This window comes from Lagopus leucura, unplaced genomic scaffold (assembly GCF_019238085.1).
Source record: "Lagopus leucura isolate 7727_CA_CO unplaced genomic scaffold, USGS_WTPT01 Super-Scaffold_100008, whole genome shotgun sequence".
Lineage (NCBI taxonomy): Eukaryota > Metazoa > Chordata > Aves > Galliformes > Phasianidae > Lagopus > Lagopus leucura.
In genome coordinates this window covers 6,343,901-6,361,458 of record NW_024962265.1, presented here as the reverse complement: position 1 = coordinate 6,361,458, position 17,558 = coordinate 6,343,901, and the positions used below count along the sequence as shown (strand labels likewise).

Here is a 17,558-nt window from a genome sequence, read left to right as displayed (position 1 = left end):
GTTTCCATAAGAAAGGTCATCTGGGGTAAGCCAGGTTAAACTGAAAGTTGGAAGAGAGTCAACGGGATAGAGTCAGATGTCCCTGATCTTTGTTGTGTGTGAAAACATTCTGTTTAGACCCAGTTCTGTGGTTCTCATTTGTGCTATCTATGACAACGAAGAGTCATGCTCTTTTTTTCTCATCCTCTACATATTTTCTAAAGTTTAGAATATTGCCTCATTGTGTTTAGTTCTGAATCTGAAACATTTAGTCACAACATACCATGCAGTCTAGGACTTGGGAAATTCCACAGAACTTACTTCCAGAAAACAAATTTTTCAATCAACAGCATTTTCTGACCACATTTCTGACCTTCTCTAAAGACAGCTAATACTCATCAGCAAAAGAATTGCTATGCTGAATATTAAGAGTGCAAGAGCTTAAGAGATGGTGCATCTCAGAGAGAATAATCTGTCTGATATTTACTTGTATGATAATGGAAATCACAGGCCACTTACATCTTCATCTGGGTGAGAATCTGCAAGCCCTTCTACCTCCTTGTCATCACCAGTGCTGCCTTTAGGGCCAACCATTTCTAGACTGGCAATCAGGAAAACCATTATGTGTCCTCCAAAGCCATTTTCTTGTGCCTGCCACTATCTTCTCCATTGCTTTTGAAATATTAAAATTCATCTTTGTGAAGGGAAAAATGAGCCTGTGTTGGTATCAAAGAATCTGTCATGTGCACACAGTGTTCTGACCCTGGAAGACGTCTCCTGTTTATCTCTGTGACCAATGCAATACAGATACAGGGATAGTCAAGGGAACAAGTGACGTGGTCACCCTGAGTTATTGCCCAGAGAGATCCCACAGAAAAAGATATTTAATCACATGCTTCAGCAGTTAACACACAGCCTTTGTGAAATCAATGATGGGTGTGTAAAGGGAAGAAGTGATCACTCACTTCCAGTACAGTGCAGTTCCAGTACAGTTCTTGTTGTGATCAGACTGGTTAGACAGTAGTGTCAGTTAGGGGCAGATAAATGCATAATTCAGTCCTCGTGGATCTCTGTTAACTCATATTCACAAGCATATTCAAGCTCAAGTGGCTTGAGCACTGCTTGTTGTGGAGCAGAGATGGGGGGAACTGCTAAATTACAGCCAGAGTTCTTGTACCCAGCAGGCTCTTGTGTAAGCTGTAGAAGCTTACTGAGATATCTGAATTTCCACGAGTCAGAGGAGATGAAAGCTTACCAGCAGTCAGGTCTTCTTCTGCAAATACTTTCCAGAGAGCAGATCACTGTGAAACTGTCTTCAGGAAAACCCACACTCGCCTTGCATGCCAGCTTACCCATCATCATACTACAGCCCTGGAGATTTTCAAGAAAAGAGCAGATGTCGCATTGAGTAACGTGGTCTAGAGCCATGGCAGGCATGGGCTGATGGTCAGACCAGATAACATTATTTGTCTTTCCAACTTCAATGATTCTGTGACTGTCTGAATACAGTTCCCTGAGTTTTTGCCACCTCCAGTGCAGCACCCTCCCAACATATTTCGTGCTCATTAAAATACCCCTGTGCTCCGACTGGTGAACACAGACACTTTGTCAAATCTTTAATGAAAGGGTGGCATGTACATGATGAACTGCCTTGCTCTGCAGCAGGCACGTGTCCTGTGCTGGCTTTATTTCTGGAGCAACCAACTTATTATCTGATGCAGGGCGTTGTGCAGATGAGAGCTGGTCCATCCGGAAAATGAATTACATGCTCTTCCTTGCTATTGGAACTATCCATCATATCATGTCCCAAATGGTCTGTCACGTTGTTGTCTAGTAAAACTCTGCCATCAAAGGCAGCTACTGTTCAGATGCTGATGCTAGATGTTTGAAAATGTGATTTCAGCTATAACTCTAAGGACATTTAGTTAGAATTTATGACTTGAGGTCTCTCTAAGCTCCATCAACTCCATCCATCTAACACCTTTATAAATAATACTGATCTTCAGTTTCTGAAACCTGTAGGGCAGACTTCTGTGGGTTGTTTGGATTTCTTTCCTGGTGTCTGGAATACATCACATGCACAATTTCACTCTGAAATTTCATACTGCATGTACTTATTAAACAAATATAAAAGACTTTGGCAGAGTAATGCGGTACTGTGGAAAGCAGTTTGGTGAAACTGGCCCAGTCTAGGGTCCTAGGAGATTTCAGTACCATTTCTTACCAAGTCTTCCAGTATTTGTCCTTTTTTTGCTTCGGTTTCTGTTCTATTTGGTTACAAGCCATCATTAATGAAAATCCTTGAAGAAATTCCCACTGGATTTAGCTTCGATGGGATCCAGATCCATCCATATATTACTGCTACATAAAGTACAATGAGAGCTGCAGCCAAGAAATGCTCAGCAAACAGCAATGTCACCTTTCCTCCATTGACTTAAGTAGGAGCAGATGTATGCAGGAAGACCAAATACTTAGGATCATGCTTTAACCTTCCATAAATATATAAAAGGAAGAGTCTTGCCCTGGAAAGAGCTTGGCTACCTCTACGGGGATGCTGCAGAGCTGAGGGGCTGAGCAGCGTGAGGACATCTCAGAGGGGTGCCAGGGATTTCGCAGGGTCCAAATCTCTAGGATTATGTGAGTTTTTTCCCCTTCGTACACAACCCCAGCAGTCACCCAGCACTTACTGTAGCTGACGCCTTGGGGAATGGGTAAGGGAATCTATTAATACCCTTAAGAAATAATTAGCATCCAAACAACTTTTGTTTCCTTGTTTTTTACACGTCTGTGCTCTCCCCTGTCACTTGCTACAGAGCAGAGCCTGATATGCTCTGACAAAGAGCTATTGATGGTGCGCTTGTGTGAATTGGCCCAGTGCTGGTCACAGCCAACTTCTGCAGGACCTGCTGCCCCCACTCTACAATACGCTCCAGTGTGCTGAGCCATTTGTGAAAGGTCAGAAATGAACAGAGAAATGGACTGGAGTCAAAAACAAGTAGTCCTATAAATATCAGTCATCGTCAAAAGCGGTTTATTCCATTCCTCCCCTCTCTCTCCCTCTGTGTGTCTCTCCCTCCCTCTGTTGTGGTTTCCCAGATATAACTCCATGTTTCTGACTGTGAAGCTCTGAAAGGGAAGCAGCACACACACTGCAGCTTCTGCTTCCATTTTGCACACATGGAATAATCCTCAGTCCCGCAAGCAGGACTGACAGCCAGCACCGAGTCCAGACATCATCTGCACTCAGATGCTGTATTTTGATTGCTCGGGTTTTCTTTATCTGTGCAAAACTCATTTGCTACAGCTTAAGAATTAGCTCTGGCTGCACACAGCTTGGATTGGGACTCCTGAGGGCTCTTCTCTGACTTCACAATGACTTTAGCAGCTAAATTAGAGGATATTGAAGTGACGCTGGAGCACCTACTAATGGATGTATTCGTAAGTAAGCTACAATTTCCTATTTAAATCAGGATGCTAGCAATCCAGAAGGCAGTATACAAAGTTAATGGTGTGTGCTAGGGTTGCACTGGCTTAATTCCTTCACATCTCCTGCTTAGCAGTGGATGCGGCGCTAGCAGCCTTGTGGTACAGCAAAGCCTCTACTGCAAATGGCAACATGTAAACTGGATCAGCATGACTTCAGGGCAGGATATGCTTTGCACTGGTTTTGTGTGTCACCTACAGTGCTGGTGAAGCACATGCAAAGGGGGACAGTTTGGGTCAGAACAATTTGAGGAGCAAAAGGAGTGCACTGAGAAGTGTTAAGCTGTGTAATTGCTTAGCACCAAGTGTCTTTGGCTTGGGGATTTTGATAGCTGTGAGGTAGTCTTTCAGTAGTTTGAGTTTTGGGTTAGTTAGAGATGAAGGAACAAGCATAAGTGTTCTGAAAACATCAAGTTGTTCCTCCTGGCTATGTCACACACTTTAAAGTACTGCTAATCTAGAATTGCTTCTTTGAAATCATTGAAATTCCTTAAGATTTTTTAAACATTTCAAAAGAGACTCCTGATTTTTCAAACACAGCCTCGTGCTCTCTGCCATAGCTGGAGACATCTGCGTTTCGGAAGTTTTGGGGATTTCGTGGGAGAAAAACAAGAATGAGGGGCATGTCAGGAAATTTGTCTCTTTCAAAAAAGGTCATGCCAAGGTAATTTATGCATTTAGTGAATTCGATCTATTATAAAATAAAATGGCGAGTGACATTCTGAATTTTCACAAGAGCTCGTTTAGTCATCCTTTAAATGAAATGCTTCAGATTTCAAGGTCTACTCATGAGGAATCTCAGGCATCAACCACAAAAGCAAAGAGCAGGAGGGCTTGCCAGCTTTGCAGCCTGTGGTGCTGGTATGGAGGTGCCCATCTGTACTGTGGGAGAAAGGGATCCGAGCTGCTCTACACAGCCTTTTGGAGGGTGCCCTATTGCCCTTCCTACAGGTTGCTGAGATGGGGGTAGAGGAAACACCTGGGGATTGTCCTGTCGAAGCCTTTTTTAGGGGGGATGAAATACTAAAATGCTCTCAGGGCAGTAAGATACGAATATATTTAAAGCGTATTACCTTTGTGCATTCAACTGCTCTCCCCAGCACCCTAGAGAAAAACACAGTTAAAAGCCCTGTTTACAGAAAAACTAGGGTGTAAACCCCTGTGGCAAGCAAAGGTGCTGTGTCTGCACCTCATGACAGCAGCACACTGTGAAAGTTGCTGTGTGTGGGAAGTGGATGGGGCTTCCTTTGGGCTACTGCAGCATAAGCTTGGCACCATGAGGCCTCTTGTGCTATTTGTAGCTTGGCATCACTTTGTCAAGCTGGGTGCTTGAAGGTGAGGAGTCTGAAAGCCCCCTCCTCCTTGGGACAGGTGCCTCTGAACAGTGGGTGATTAAAGGGATTTTATCACTCCAAGCAGTATCTGAGAGACTGCCAGGATTTAGGAACCCAGGGACGTCTGAGTTGTCTGAGGCCACTGTGAGCCAAAGCTGCATTCCTACATTCATATGGTTGTGTTTGAAGGGCAGGAAAAGCTCTTGCTCTTCTGGGAGCCACCAAAGAAGTCACAGGGAATCGTTTCTTCTCTGTTTTTTTTATGTCCCATCATGCACACTGTTTTGAAACTATATCTAGTCTTTGTCCGTTCTTTTGTCCATGTCTTACTTCCATGCAAAAGTCTTTCTTCTGGTGGGGATTTTTAGTTTAGTTTAGTTTTTTCTTGTAGTTTACAGTAGACAAAATAAAATATGGGCTAAATGATAAAATCAGAGAATGATTTGAAGGGGACTTTTAAAAATCATCTAGTCCAACTCCCCTGCAATGAACAACGATGCCTACAGTTAGATCAGGTGTTCGGAGCCCAGACCAGCCTGGCCTTGAGTGCATGGATGGGGCATTCATCACCTCTGGGCAACTTGTGCCAGTGTTTCAGTACTCTTATGGTAAAAAACTTTTCTTTATATCCAATCTCATACTCCCATCTTTTAGTTTGAAACCATTTCCCATTGTCCTACCCTGCTGAAGAGTCTGCCCCGTTCTTTGCAGTAGTCCCCCCTTTAGATGCTGAACGGCCAAAATTCTTCACAGCTGCAAGTGGCCTCAGTCCATGAAATGAATGCCTGTTTTCTCAGATAGTTTTGAGCTAGTCTCTCAAATGTGTAATTCCAGAAACCTAAAGACACTTCCCCAGCTGGGACACTGCAGTCACAGATAAAACTGCAATGAAGGGACATGTGTGTGCCATGCATCATGCAGTGCCATGCTGTGTCAGACCCCCAGCTGGCTCTGGAAGAGCTGGGTGTCTGTACAGCATTGTGCAGGGACACAGAGCCGCACTGTGGGCTTTGTGCTTCCTCATCCCTCTTCTTCCTCTGTAGAGACTGATGCCTTAACGTTCAGCAGTGATAGCCTATCTGGGCTCACTATCAGGGCTGTGAATCTAATCCAGCCTACAGCAAATCAAGGAAATAACTACTCCCTTATGAGCAATCAAGTTTTCCACTGGCTGGATTCTTCTAAAATCTATCTACTACCTGAGAACTAAAGCAGAAAGAATTCTGGATAAGTGAGAACTAATATCCCAAATGGGGGATCATTCTGCCAGGCATGATTTTCAGGCTTTACTCATACATTGCCTTGCCTTGTGGCAGTGTTTGATCTTAAACCACCTGCCCATTGAATGATGCTAAAAATAATATCTACAACTCAGTATGAAGGAAGGGCAAAATACAAAGCTCTGTCTGTTATAGATCATTCTAGTTGCCAGGTTTGTTGGAGGTTGTTAACCCATTACCAAGCATTTTAACGTTACCAGTATGACTGATATTTGGGTTGGGAGAATGGGGCCAGACCAACAGGGCTGAACAGGCTACAGGCAGGTAGGCTGCCAGGTGACAGGACCCTCCTGGGAATGATCTCAAAGGTTGTTCCAGCCAATGCATCTTCATCTGTGTTAGGTTTATTGCTGAATGAGCGATCTATCACTGTAATGTTCTTCTTTCCAAGTCTCTGATGCCTTCCATTGCTCCAAACCAAGCAATTACTTATAAAAGTGGGAATCTGTGGTCTTTGGAGCCTTGTTCTTGTCTTTTTTTTCCTTAGAAAAAAAACTATTTTTAATGGATGTTAGACTGCAGAACCAGTAACCTACTCCCAGACCAGTAGACACCTGCTTTAACATCTTGTACCAAACCAACAAGCCCACTGTATCAGAGTGAAGAGAGAAAGGCTATAGCAGACAACAAATGAGAAGTAACCATTTGTTTCTAAAGAAAAAATCCTTCCTCAGCTTAAGCTAACCTACCTTGATACCATTTGTCTACAGCAGGAATATCGAGTGAAGGCTGTAGAGTTTGGCCAGTTTTTCACTTGACAAGGATTTTAGTTAATTAGTCCTGCAAGAATTCATCTGGAATGAATTCAGCCCTATGTGTGTGTGTGAGTTTGAGTAAAGATTTGCATCCCCATGGCATGAGCTGCCACATCCTTCCAGGACATCCTGTACTCGCCATATTGTCAGCTTGCTATCAGAAAAGCTGCTGTTGCTGCACTAATGCTTCCTTTCCCCCATTATCAAAAAGTATTGGAGAGCTTTTCTGGTCTCTATGAGACAAGATAAAAGGGAAGCCTCTGACATGACATTTCTTAATTAGCTGTCATCACCAGCGGGCTGCCACCGAGCTGCTGAGTGAGGTGGGACTTGGCTGTCTCTGCAAACCCAGGCAGGGAGATGGGGCCAAAGCAGGGAGGCCATGCGGGGACAGACACCGCAGAACCTTCAGGTATGCAATGAACAGGGGCACCTACAGCTAGATCAGCATCCACCACATCTCTAGGCAACTGTTCCAGTGCCTCACCACCCTTATTGTAAAAAACTTCTTCCTTATCTCCAATCCAAATCTCCCCTGGTTTGGAATCATTTTCCCTTATGCTATCACAACAGACCCTGCTAGAGTATTTGTCCCCTTCTTTCTTATAGCCACCCCCTCTACCCCCCCATAAATACACATACGTACAAATACATACATATATATACATATGCATGCTTAAATATTCAGGAGCCTATTTGATTAAAGTGACATTCATGAGGACTTCCTTACATGTGTTTGGGCTGTGCTTACTTTGCTTTGGGTGAATGTTGCAGTCAAGGCAGAAAAAAAACAAGATTAGTGATGCCCCAGCCTCCTTCATCACCCTGAGAAACAGCTGCTCTTCTCCCTTCTGCCAAGTCCTGGCAGAGTTAGCAGCAAAATAACAAGGACGTGAAACTTAATTTCTGTTTGTAATATCATAACTTAGTCAGAGAACGTCAGAGGAAAATACCTGGGATGCTGCACGTACTCATTCTTCTGCCAGCTAGTTATGAACAGGAAATAAGGTCTGACTCAAACTCTTGTGCCCAGACCAATCTAAAGATGAGTCTTTGAAGGAGCAGGCATCAAACTCCAACCTTTGAGACTTCAAAATGAGGGTCAGTTCCCTTGACCAGATGGTGGCACAAGAAGGCAGGGTTCCATGAACACCTTGGCACACCCAGGCAGACCATGCCAGCTTGTTCTATAAGGATTTGAAGTGATGCCCATGGATTGCAGCCCCTGAAGCTGAACTGTCAATGGAGGAACATTTAAGTAACCTGATTTTCAGTAACAATAGAGAAGTGCAACAAAAGCAGCTGTGATATGATACAACTCTTTTCCTCATCATTTTGCAGACAGGGAAACAGACAAAAAGGATATGAAGAAAATTAAGCAGCACCATCCCAGATAAAAAAGAGCAGAAATCTAACTTCCGTAATTCCAATGTGATGATTTATAGTACTTCAACACAGAAGCTGAATAATCCAGACTATGAATGTTTAGGATGGAGATCTTCAGTGCCAAGGGTGAGATGTACCTTTGCATCTACTTCTGGCATGCTCTAGCATAGATAGTTGTTATTCTTGGTCCATTCTTGCAGCAATCACACCATTAACCTCGTTTTTTTCTCACACCATCAATACTGATAAACAATAGCCATTCTCATGGTCAACACAGGCAATGTGTGGAAAAGAAGGGTAATTTGCAGGGTGCAAAAAAGATGGTTGGGTGTAATAAGTGGTTGTGATGAACTCGTTTCAACCACCAAGTGCACTCTGCACACTGCATTTTTCATCCTTGCTGTAATCAAATAAACATGCTTGAAGTTACTACCGAGTCCTGGTGTCTGAGCTACATTCATTTTAATAACCAAGGCAATAATAAGACATTATCAACATGTAAAATGATCCATTAACCTCTACAGCAGTAATAAATTGTGCGACTTTGCTAGGCTGCTAGAACTTGCTAATCAAGAAGCAAGAAGGAAGTCTGTACTTGGAGCAGTCACAAATCATGAATGAAGAAAACCTCAGTATGCTAAACTCATCTTCTGCAGCATAATAGGTATATCTCTCTAGAAAAAGCAAAATCCTCCAGTTTATACTCAGCATATGACTTGCAGGAGTTATGAATATTGCCAGTAGAGAGAGTAGAAGTAGAATCAGGTACCCTAACCTACACTCACAGTTGAGAATTCTCAGCAGTATGAGATGAAAGAGATCCCATTAGGTAACTATTCCTGAGGTTTTGTTTAGAGATACGCTTCTAAAAATGAGAACATAAAAATGATCATAACAGGTCTTTCCAACAAATCACCAATCCAGCATTGTGTTGAGAAGCCAACATCAGGGGCCTATGGAAGAATGGAATAACAGGGCAAATATTATCTTCCCACTACCAGTTATCTGCATTCAGGGATTTCCTGGCCCAGAAGTGGTATCTTTGGATTCATATGCTATTTTATGAATTTGTAGACAAATTTTTTTAACCCCATGAAGGGACCTGAGTGTACAGCTGTCGTGAAGAGTTCTGGAGCAGAACAGCCACAGTGGTTGTGCTGCAGCCCTGTGCACACTGCAGTCAACTACAGATAGCTCCTAACCTCTCTTATGTGAGTCAGGTCAGGCTGCTGACCCTCAGAAAGTCTTTTTGGAGTAGAATTGCTTTGTGGAGAGAAGTCCAGATTTCCTTGCCTACACTGAAAAATACAGAAATACAGAATGATGAGCTGGGAGTAAAAGTGTGGGAATACCAGCAAGTAAAGGCACAGTAAATAAATACAACACTACATCTAGTAACTGGGAGAGACAGACCAAGAGTGGCCATTTGTCAAGCATATTCTATAGCCAGTGAGGACACATTAACACTTTTAGATATCATCCATCGTCACTCATGTAGGCAGCTAGAGTAGGCTTGGTGCTTCAAACCCTGCAGGTACCCATTTCTTCTCACTGATGACAAAAGAAGTGCATATGACAAGCTCATATAAAGACAGCCAAAGTTAGAGGAGGCAAATGCTGCTCCAGATGTTCCTTACAAATGAGGCAGCTTAGTAGGCAGAGAAGAGCTGACGATATTTCTAAGATATTTCCATTAAAAGCTGATAAGAATTACAGAGAGTGACCCCAAGGCAGAAGATCCAGAAAACCAAACAAACTTATCACATTTCTTCATCTGTTCACACAGATCTACACAGCTCAGAACGTAACAAATTCTTTTTGTATTTTGCCAGTGTTATCTGTTCCTCCTTCGGTTTTCTGCAAATGCAGTTTTGTCCTCACTGAGAGAACAATCATCTATATTCCATACAGCTACAAAGAAAATTTGGCTGAGAGGCTGCTTACCTGTTCTGACAAGGCTTAAAAATATCCAAATGTCTCTCAGGAGTCTTCTATTTCCCTCCTTTCTTAAGAGATTTGATGGCCTCTCTGCTACCAATGTGGCTTTCTGTATTAAAGGCACCATAACTCTCCCTCCTTCCTTTACATCCACTTTCCTGCAGTGTATTAAGATTAATCAAAACAGTGTAAGAAAGATAAAGTTTGAAAAGAGAGAAAATTACACAGCACAAAGAGGCATTTATCTTCACCGTGTTTGACATAGTCCAGATGTGGCGTATCCTGTTTAAGGCTTACATTAGCTCAAGGCTGAGTGCCTTCCATGCCGCTCTGAGCAAACCTTAATTTCTTCAGGAACTGGAGCAAATTGGCATTACTGAGTACTACACAAGAATAACTCGCTAACATTTTAGGACTTGGTAATGAGAATGCACTGAGTGTACACCCGTTCCCCTCTAGTCACCAGGATTTGCAAAATCCCAGATCCCTTGCAGAAATATTACAGTCATATACCAGCTGAGTGCACGACTGCTGTCCTACACATCTCATTCAGCCTCTGCTACACATGCAAGATGTGGGAACGTGGTGCTGTTGCCAAATCTCTCTTCTTTTGTTTATATAAGCCCTGGAAGTGAGAGGCGGCCTCTCCAGTCCATTGGTGATGTTTACAGGGGCGTGTCTCAAGGGCAGTGGGGTCAGGCAAGTTCCCTCCCTAATTAATTACTTTCTCTCTGAGTTATGTGGGAAAAGAGTCAACCTACCAGCACACCAAAACTCAGGGGAAATGTCCTTCCATTGAGCTGAGGCCTCATTTGCCCTCTGCTGCTGTTCTTCTGGCCAGGCTTTGCCAGCAGCCCATTCTTCTGCATGCAGAGGCTGGAATATTTTCCCCAGTAAGGACCATGTGCAGGACATGGGAAGGAGAGTAGGAGGTGAGGTGGAGGCAGCTTATGAACAGTAGGAGAAGAGGAGGGGTGCAGATTGCTTTACCCCTTTCCTGAAGACATTTTATGGAGTGTCTACATCTAGGCTTCAGCTTTCACTAAAAGCCATACCCACCTCAGCCTCTTTCAAGCAGGTTTAAACACAGTGCTCTGTTTGGAGATGATGTGTTCTGCTCTCTGACACTTGTCAAAGCAGTCTCCAACCTGACAGCCCAAATCATTTTCTCAAAGGCATGTAATCAGTGAGTTCCCAGATGTGATTACTCCTGAGGCTCCATGGATATATAATATCCGTTCCCTCTGTACGTGGCACTGGTGAGGCCGCACCTCAGTGCTGTGCTCAGTTTTGGGTGCCTTCACTACAAAAAAGATATTGAGGCCCTGGAGCATGTCTGGAGAAGGGCAACAAAGCTGTGAGGGATATGGAGCACAAGTCTGATGGGGAGCAGCTGAACTGGGGTTGTTCAGTATGGAGAAGAAGAGGCTCGAGGAGACATTATTGCTCTCTGCAGTCACCTGAAAAGATGTTGTGGTGAGGTGGGGGTTGGCCTGTGCCCCCAGGTAACAGTGAGATAATGGCTTCAAATTGCACCAGGAAAGGTTCAGGTCAGATTTTACATAATACTTCTCAGAAAGAGCGGTGAGGCATTGGCATAGGCTGCCCAGGGAGGTGGTGGAGTCACCTTCCCTGGAGGCATTCAAGAAACATGTAGATTGGCACTGAAGGACATGGCTAGTGGGCAATGTTGGTGGTAGGTGGAAAGTTGGACTAGATGATCACAGAATCACACAGAATCACAGAATTGTAGGGGTTGGAAGGGACCTCCAGAGATCATCGAGTCCAACCCCCCTGCCAAAGCAGGTTCCCTACAGCAGGTCGCACAGGTAGGCATCCAGGCAGGTCTTGAACATCTCCAAAGAAGGAGACTCCACCACCTCCCTGGGCAGCCTGTTCCAGTGCTCCGTCACCTCACTGCAAAGAAGTTCTTGCGCATATTTGTGCAGAACTTCCTATGCTGCAGTTTCCGGCCGTTTCCCCTTGTCCTGTCTCCACTCACCACTGAAAACAGTCTGGCCTCGCCATTCTGCCCCCCACACCTTGGGTATTTATAGACCTGGATCAGGTCTCCTCTCAGCCTTCTTTTCTCAAGGCTTAACAGACCCATCTTAGAGGTGTTTTTCAATCTTAACGATCCTATGGTTGTAATATATATCAGAGATGAACTTCTCTGAGTCATGAGTTCATGAACCCCCACGTGCCATGCTGCAGCACTTCTTGTCCCTGAGCATGGGGAGGTGTGAAGGGCTTTGTGCCCACTGCTGTGATGAAGGCTTGCTGCATGCAGAGGAAACCCATGGCTTTCAGTGGCTGGGGACCATAGGCAACCCCTCTCATCTTAACAGGCTGCTGAATTATTTCCAACTCTGATGGAAAAAGCTGGTACAGGAAGGGAACACGCTGTGTTTTTCCACATTTCTTCCCAGAGTAGAGGGTATATATATCATGATATCTTTCTCTGAAACAATGTGTAAGACTGTGTTTTTTCTGTATTATGTTTTGTTTTAATTTTAAGACAAGCTGGGTTTGCAATGGCAAGCAGTGCTTATCTTTCACTCTCAAAGTGGTCATTTCCTTTACAGTCTGATTCTGGATGCAATAAAACATAAGTTACTGAAACCCCCAAAGCATTACCCTGTTGTCATTGTCTTGCAAACCTTTGCCATGCCCCAATGTATAAGCTCAGGAGGATTTCTTACAGTGAGAAGAAATTCCACCAAGATTAATAGGAGCTGCTAAAGAGCTCAAATTCAAGTGGTTTCCTTATAGGGACTCCAGGGAAGAGTTTGGCTTTGCTATGGATAGAAGCCACGGATATCATCCAGGATAGAAAATACTGTCAGAAGCTGCAGTTGTTAGTGTTGTCCTCTTATTCTGTTGCCGTATTTGTGTCTTCACAGAGTACAGCTCCAGAGGGGGTATTTCTGTACTGAATGACTTTTCAGGTTTACAAAGCAGTGTCTAGTTGATAGATTTGATAGATACAGCATGATGTGCTTCAGTCTATGCCACCAGTGCCACTGATTTCCATTTGCCAATCTTGCTGGATCAACACTGGAACTTGACTCTTCTGCTGCAAACATAAGACACACTTTGCATCAGTAAATGATTTTTCTATCCTTTTTATTGAAAGAGAAAAAAGAATCTAGTCTAAATAGCAATCTTTTGGAATGTAGTTTCCTCTGATGCATTGTTACCACAAACCACTGTTCCTGGCAGCATGCAATTAGTACTGAAAAACATCCACTGCTTAAAAGAGTTTCGTCTTTCAGCAGTTAGTAAATAAAGCACGCCTCTGTTGAGGGTCTGTGGTGACAAGGCCAGGATGTTTCCTTGCAATAATTTGGCTTTTATTTCCTACTATGCTGTTCCGAGATTGTCTCTGCAAACAAACGCAGCTGAATGGAGCCTCATTGATGAGTCTGGTCACCTCAATCTGCTCCTGCAGCCAACAAGAGAGGCAGGATTTTGGCAAAGGAAAACAGTACTGGATGAGTTGAATCACCCTTGGGCATGCCTATATTTGCCACAAACACCTAAACTCCCTCTCTTAGAACAGTGAGCACAGAAAATAATTTAGTACCTTAGGTCATACCCAGCTCCTGGCCTTTTGGTCACACTACGTGTGTGTTCACTTCCAGCCTCTCATCTAGAATCAACTCTTTCTCTTGTAAACAAATTTCATCAGGAGCTTAGGGAATGAACCTCTTTCAGGATGCTGTGCAATGTGGAGGTTTGAATCCCTCCATCCAGCTGGTCATCTAATACTATCCCAGCCACATGTGTAGCAGCTCTGGGTCTTCCCTTTTCCCCACGTCCTCATGTTGCATTCTGGGGCAAATAGTACATCTCCAGATTCATACTATAGAAATACAACTGCACCACATTCACATTGCTTTGGCACTTGGATCTGAAAAGCTGAGGCAAAAAAATAACTGCATCCTACCAGCAGCAGAGACCACAGGTAGCCCAGTGAGTGCCATTAGTTCACATGGCTCTAAGGAGAACATGGTCAAGACTAAATTCCCCAAAATCGTATCTTCCAATTATGCTACATCCCCATGAAACACTGTCTTCAGAGATAATTTTACATTACCTGTCCTGTAGGAAATCTACCAATCTAATCATAGCAGACTACTGTCTACCTGCCTGCAAATGTACCTTGAACAACTTTAAAAATAACACCAAAATGCATGCTTCCCAATGTTTTCCACAGATTAGGTGACTCTAGTTTGACTTCCTGCTTCCACATTTATGTCAACTGGGAAGCAAGGAATGACACAGAAGAAAGAGAAAGTGTCAGTGGTTCCATGTCTCCAGTTTTTAGTATTTACATGGAGGATACCCATAGGATTTTGCCTAGAAAGCAGTACAGGAGGTGAGGGAGAGGTCAGGCCCATGATATGTCATGCAGAGATCTTGTTGGAGCTGACTCCAATATCATACATATGGATAGACTCCTACTGCTCAAATGCACCAGTTTCCTGCAAGGATGAATATTCGTGCTACTATTCATCTGCCTTGAGCAATATGCAGATTTTCATTTCATTTACAAGACCTAAAAACCTACAGAAATAATATGTAGATTGTGCAAATGACTCCCTCGTGAAGAAAATGTGTCCATATGCTGCCTCATACTGATACAATGAGATTGCCTGCTTCTTGTCCCAATATCATAGACCCTGGTGAAGATTCATGTTACAATCTTTATCTCCTCCTGTGGATAAAGATCTACATATAAGGCTGGTGTTTCTAAGAGTTGAAACATAGAACGATAGAATCATTAAGGTTGGAAAAGACCACTGAGATCACCCAGTCCACCTATCAACCAATCCCCACCATGCCCACTAACCATGTTCCTCAGTGCCATATCTACCCTTTTCTTGAACACCTCCATCTTGAACACCTTGACTCCACCACCTCCCTGTGCCAATGCCTCACCAAACCTGCAGGAGGCCATGCTTACAGGAATATGACCCTTCTGGGAAATGGTCTGGTGTGAGCCATCCCCCAAGATACCGTTGGCTCTGCTGGTACCAGCGAGGGCTTCCCATGGCCAGCTGAGAAGTGTCAAGTACCTCATTCTCAAATAGTCTGTGAGATAGCAGGGGGGTTAATGCTCATTTAAAAACTGCAAGAAGCAGAGACTGTAACTCTGCACCTATTCCTTATAAAGAATCTATGTAAGTCAGTCATGCCTAAGATATTTCCATCTTTTCCTGTCCCTCTCATTCTCTTTGGCAAGAGCCATATGGAACTAATTATGAACAAAGGCCGATTGTTTTAATATTTAGAGTTTCCCACATCAAGCTGCTGGTTTCTTTCCTTGGCTGTTTTTAATGTATGTGCATATGTTGAGCAGATACAGAGTTCCTCTTCTGTATTCTAAACAGTTGCTTTAATGTCATGTCCCCAGCACCTTCATCCTCGCTTTTGGACCTCAATCAAAACAAAGTATTTTTAGTTTTGCATTAAAATGAGAACAATACACGGAGGAAGGGATTGGCTCCACAGCTCAGCAGAATTTGGTCTCCTAGCTAGACATCTCCAGTTACAGATAACCCTAATGCAGTTATTTCTCTAAGCACACATACAAGTAGTAGATAGCACCAAGCAGGTTTCAATGACATGTATATGTACAGAGGGAATGTGAGTGGCACTGTGTGCTCCTTGCACTTAATGCATGTGCTGTGCTGTACCATACCCAGCACGCAGCCTTAACCCCTGAGTGTCTGTGTTTAACTGAGCAGCCCAGAGGCTCTGTGAAAGCACAACTGCTCTGTGCCTGTGCTTTCCAACCTCTCAGAGAGAGGAATATCTGAACACAGGATTTAACATTAATCTCGGCACCAGATGGTGATACACCAGATATTCTTTTTAAGGTGAACATGTGATCTACTGTACAGCAAACCAGAGGGGTCTGCAGTCACATGACAAAATGTACAATAAGTCTGATAGAGCTTTGATGAGACAACTGACCTGGTTACCATCTGTAGCAACAAGAAGCAAGCTTGACATTTTTGGAACATTCTCCCCAGAAGCTTAATTCTTCCACCTCTGTGGCACAGCAATCCTGCTGAGCAAACCACACCAAGAAACAGAAGGAAGCTAAAGATACGCTGCTCGAAGCATGTTGTTAAGGTTACGAGACTTGGGCTTTCCTTTCCTTTTTTTTTTTCCCTCCTCCTCCCCCCCCTGCTTTTCTTTCAAACAAACCACATCTTGACTCATACAGTCTGATGTGAAAACCCACTCAGCTATTTGATATTTGGGAAATCTCGATGAGCCTGTAAGTTATTTCAAAGGAAGCCTGTGTGTGTGCAGTGAACTCCCTCTCTCTTACACACACACACACACACACACACACGAGTTAGCTCTGCACTATGGTAGTACAGACTGCTGTGACTCCGGGTAGGACCCGAAGACTTTTGTTCAAAATACCATATGGATCACTGAGGAGACGCAGTGTGGAGAGGGTAAGCTGTGATTTCTTTGTACTAAATGCATGCCCAGAGGATGAGGAGGGTGCCATGTGATAGCAATTGTCTGCACTGCTAGCAGTCAGAACTAATAGGGGTTTATGCCATGGTGTGCAGAAATTACTGCTGGTGGGACCTGTGTGGGGATGTATGGGAATCAGCATTGGTCAGAGGCTGTGTGGTAATTCAGGGCATTAATTGGTGCCAGCAGTAATTATATGATAACATGCAGTCATTATAACCAGTCAGAGGTTTCTGTGATGATCTTTGGAGGTAATTGATGCTGGAAAGAGTTGTTTCTACTAATCAGTACTTGAGAAAGTGTGATGGCATATGGCAGTAACAACCAGTGGGGAGCAAATGATAATGTCAAATCACACCAGCAGAAAGCTCAGGGTGATGCAGAAGGGCTCTGTGTAAGTGAACATAGATGCAGGAACTCCCCAGGTCTGTCCCAGCAGAGATATACAATGAGGTAACACAGTGAAGGATGGGCTGTATGGTGCATGATGTGACTCCAGGTGGTGCCAGGCAGTGACACAGTGGGCCACATCTGGTGGCAGAAGTTCTGCAAGTCCAGAGCAACTCCAAGCTGCTCTGTGCAGAACTGTTGGAAACCTCTAACTGAGGCATCTGTTTTGCTGAAAAGCAGTTTCGTGGCAGCCAAAGCCACCTATGCGCTTACTCTGAGTTTAGCGTGTGCATTCAAAAAGATTATATGGTTTGGAGTATTTCAAAACAAATTGTCTTTCATTTTTTCTTTCATTTGCATGAATGTCTTGATTTTTTCAAAGGAATCTGAAAGAAAAAAAAATCTCAACATTTCATTGCAGGTCAAAAGCTGTCTCAGTTACATGCGAAGCCATTCTTTAATTCTTCCTTTTGCAGAAGGGAAAGCAGAATCACTTTGTGTCAACATAT

At 43.6% G+C, this 17,558-nt stretch overlaps 1 protein-coding gene across 1 annotated transcript in view; it reads left to right on the top strand.

Annotated features, from left to right (window-relative positions):
- The first annotated feature begins 3,032 nt into the window (after window positions 1-3,032).
- The window catches only part of FRMD4A (FERM domain containing 4A), a 206,992-nt gene continuing 192,466 nt past the window's right edge, over window positions 3,033-17,558 (top strand). The window contains exon 1 of the mRNA XM_042872845.1: window positions 3,033-3,417. Coding sequence (XP_042728779.1) covers window positions 3,352-3,417 — 66 coding nt within the window. The 5' untranslated portion in view covers window positions 3,033-3,351. The remainder of the gene's footprint in view (window positions 3,418-17,558) is intronic.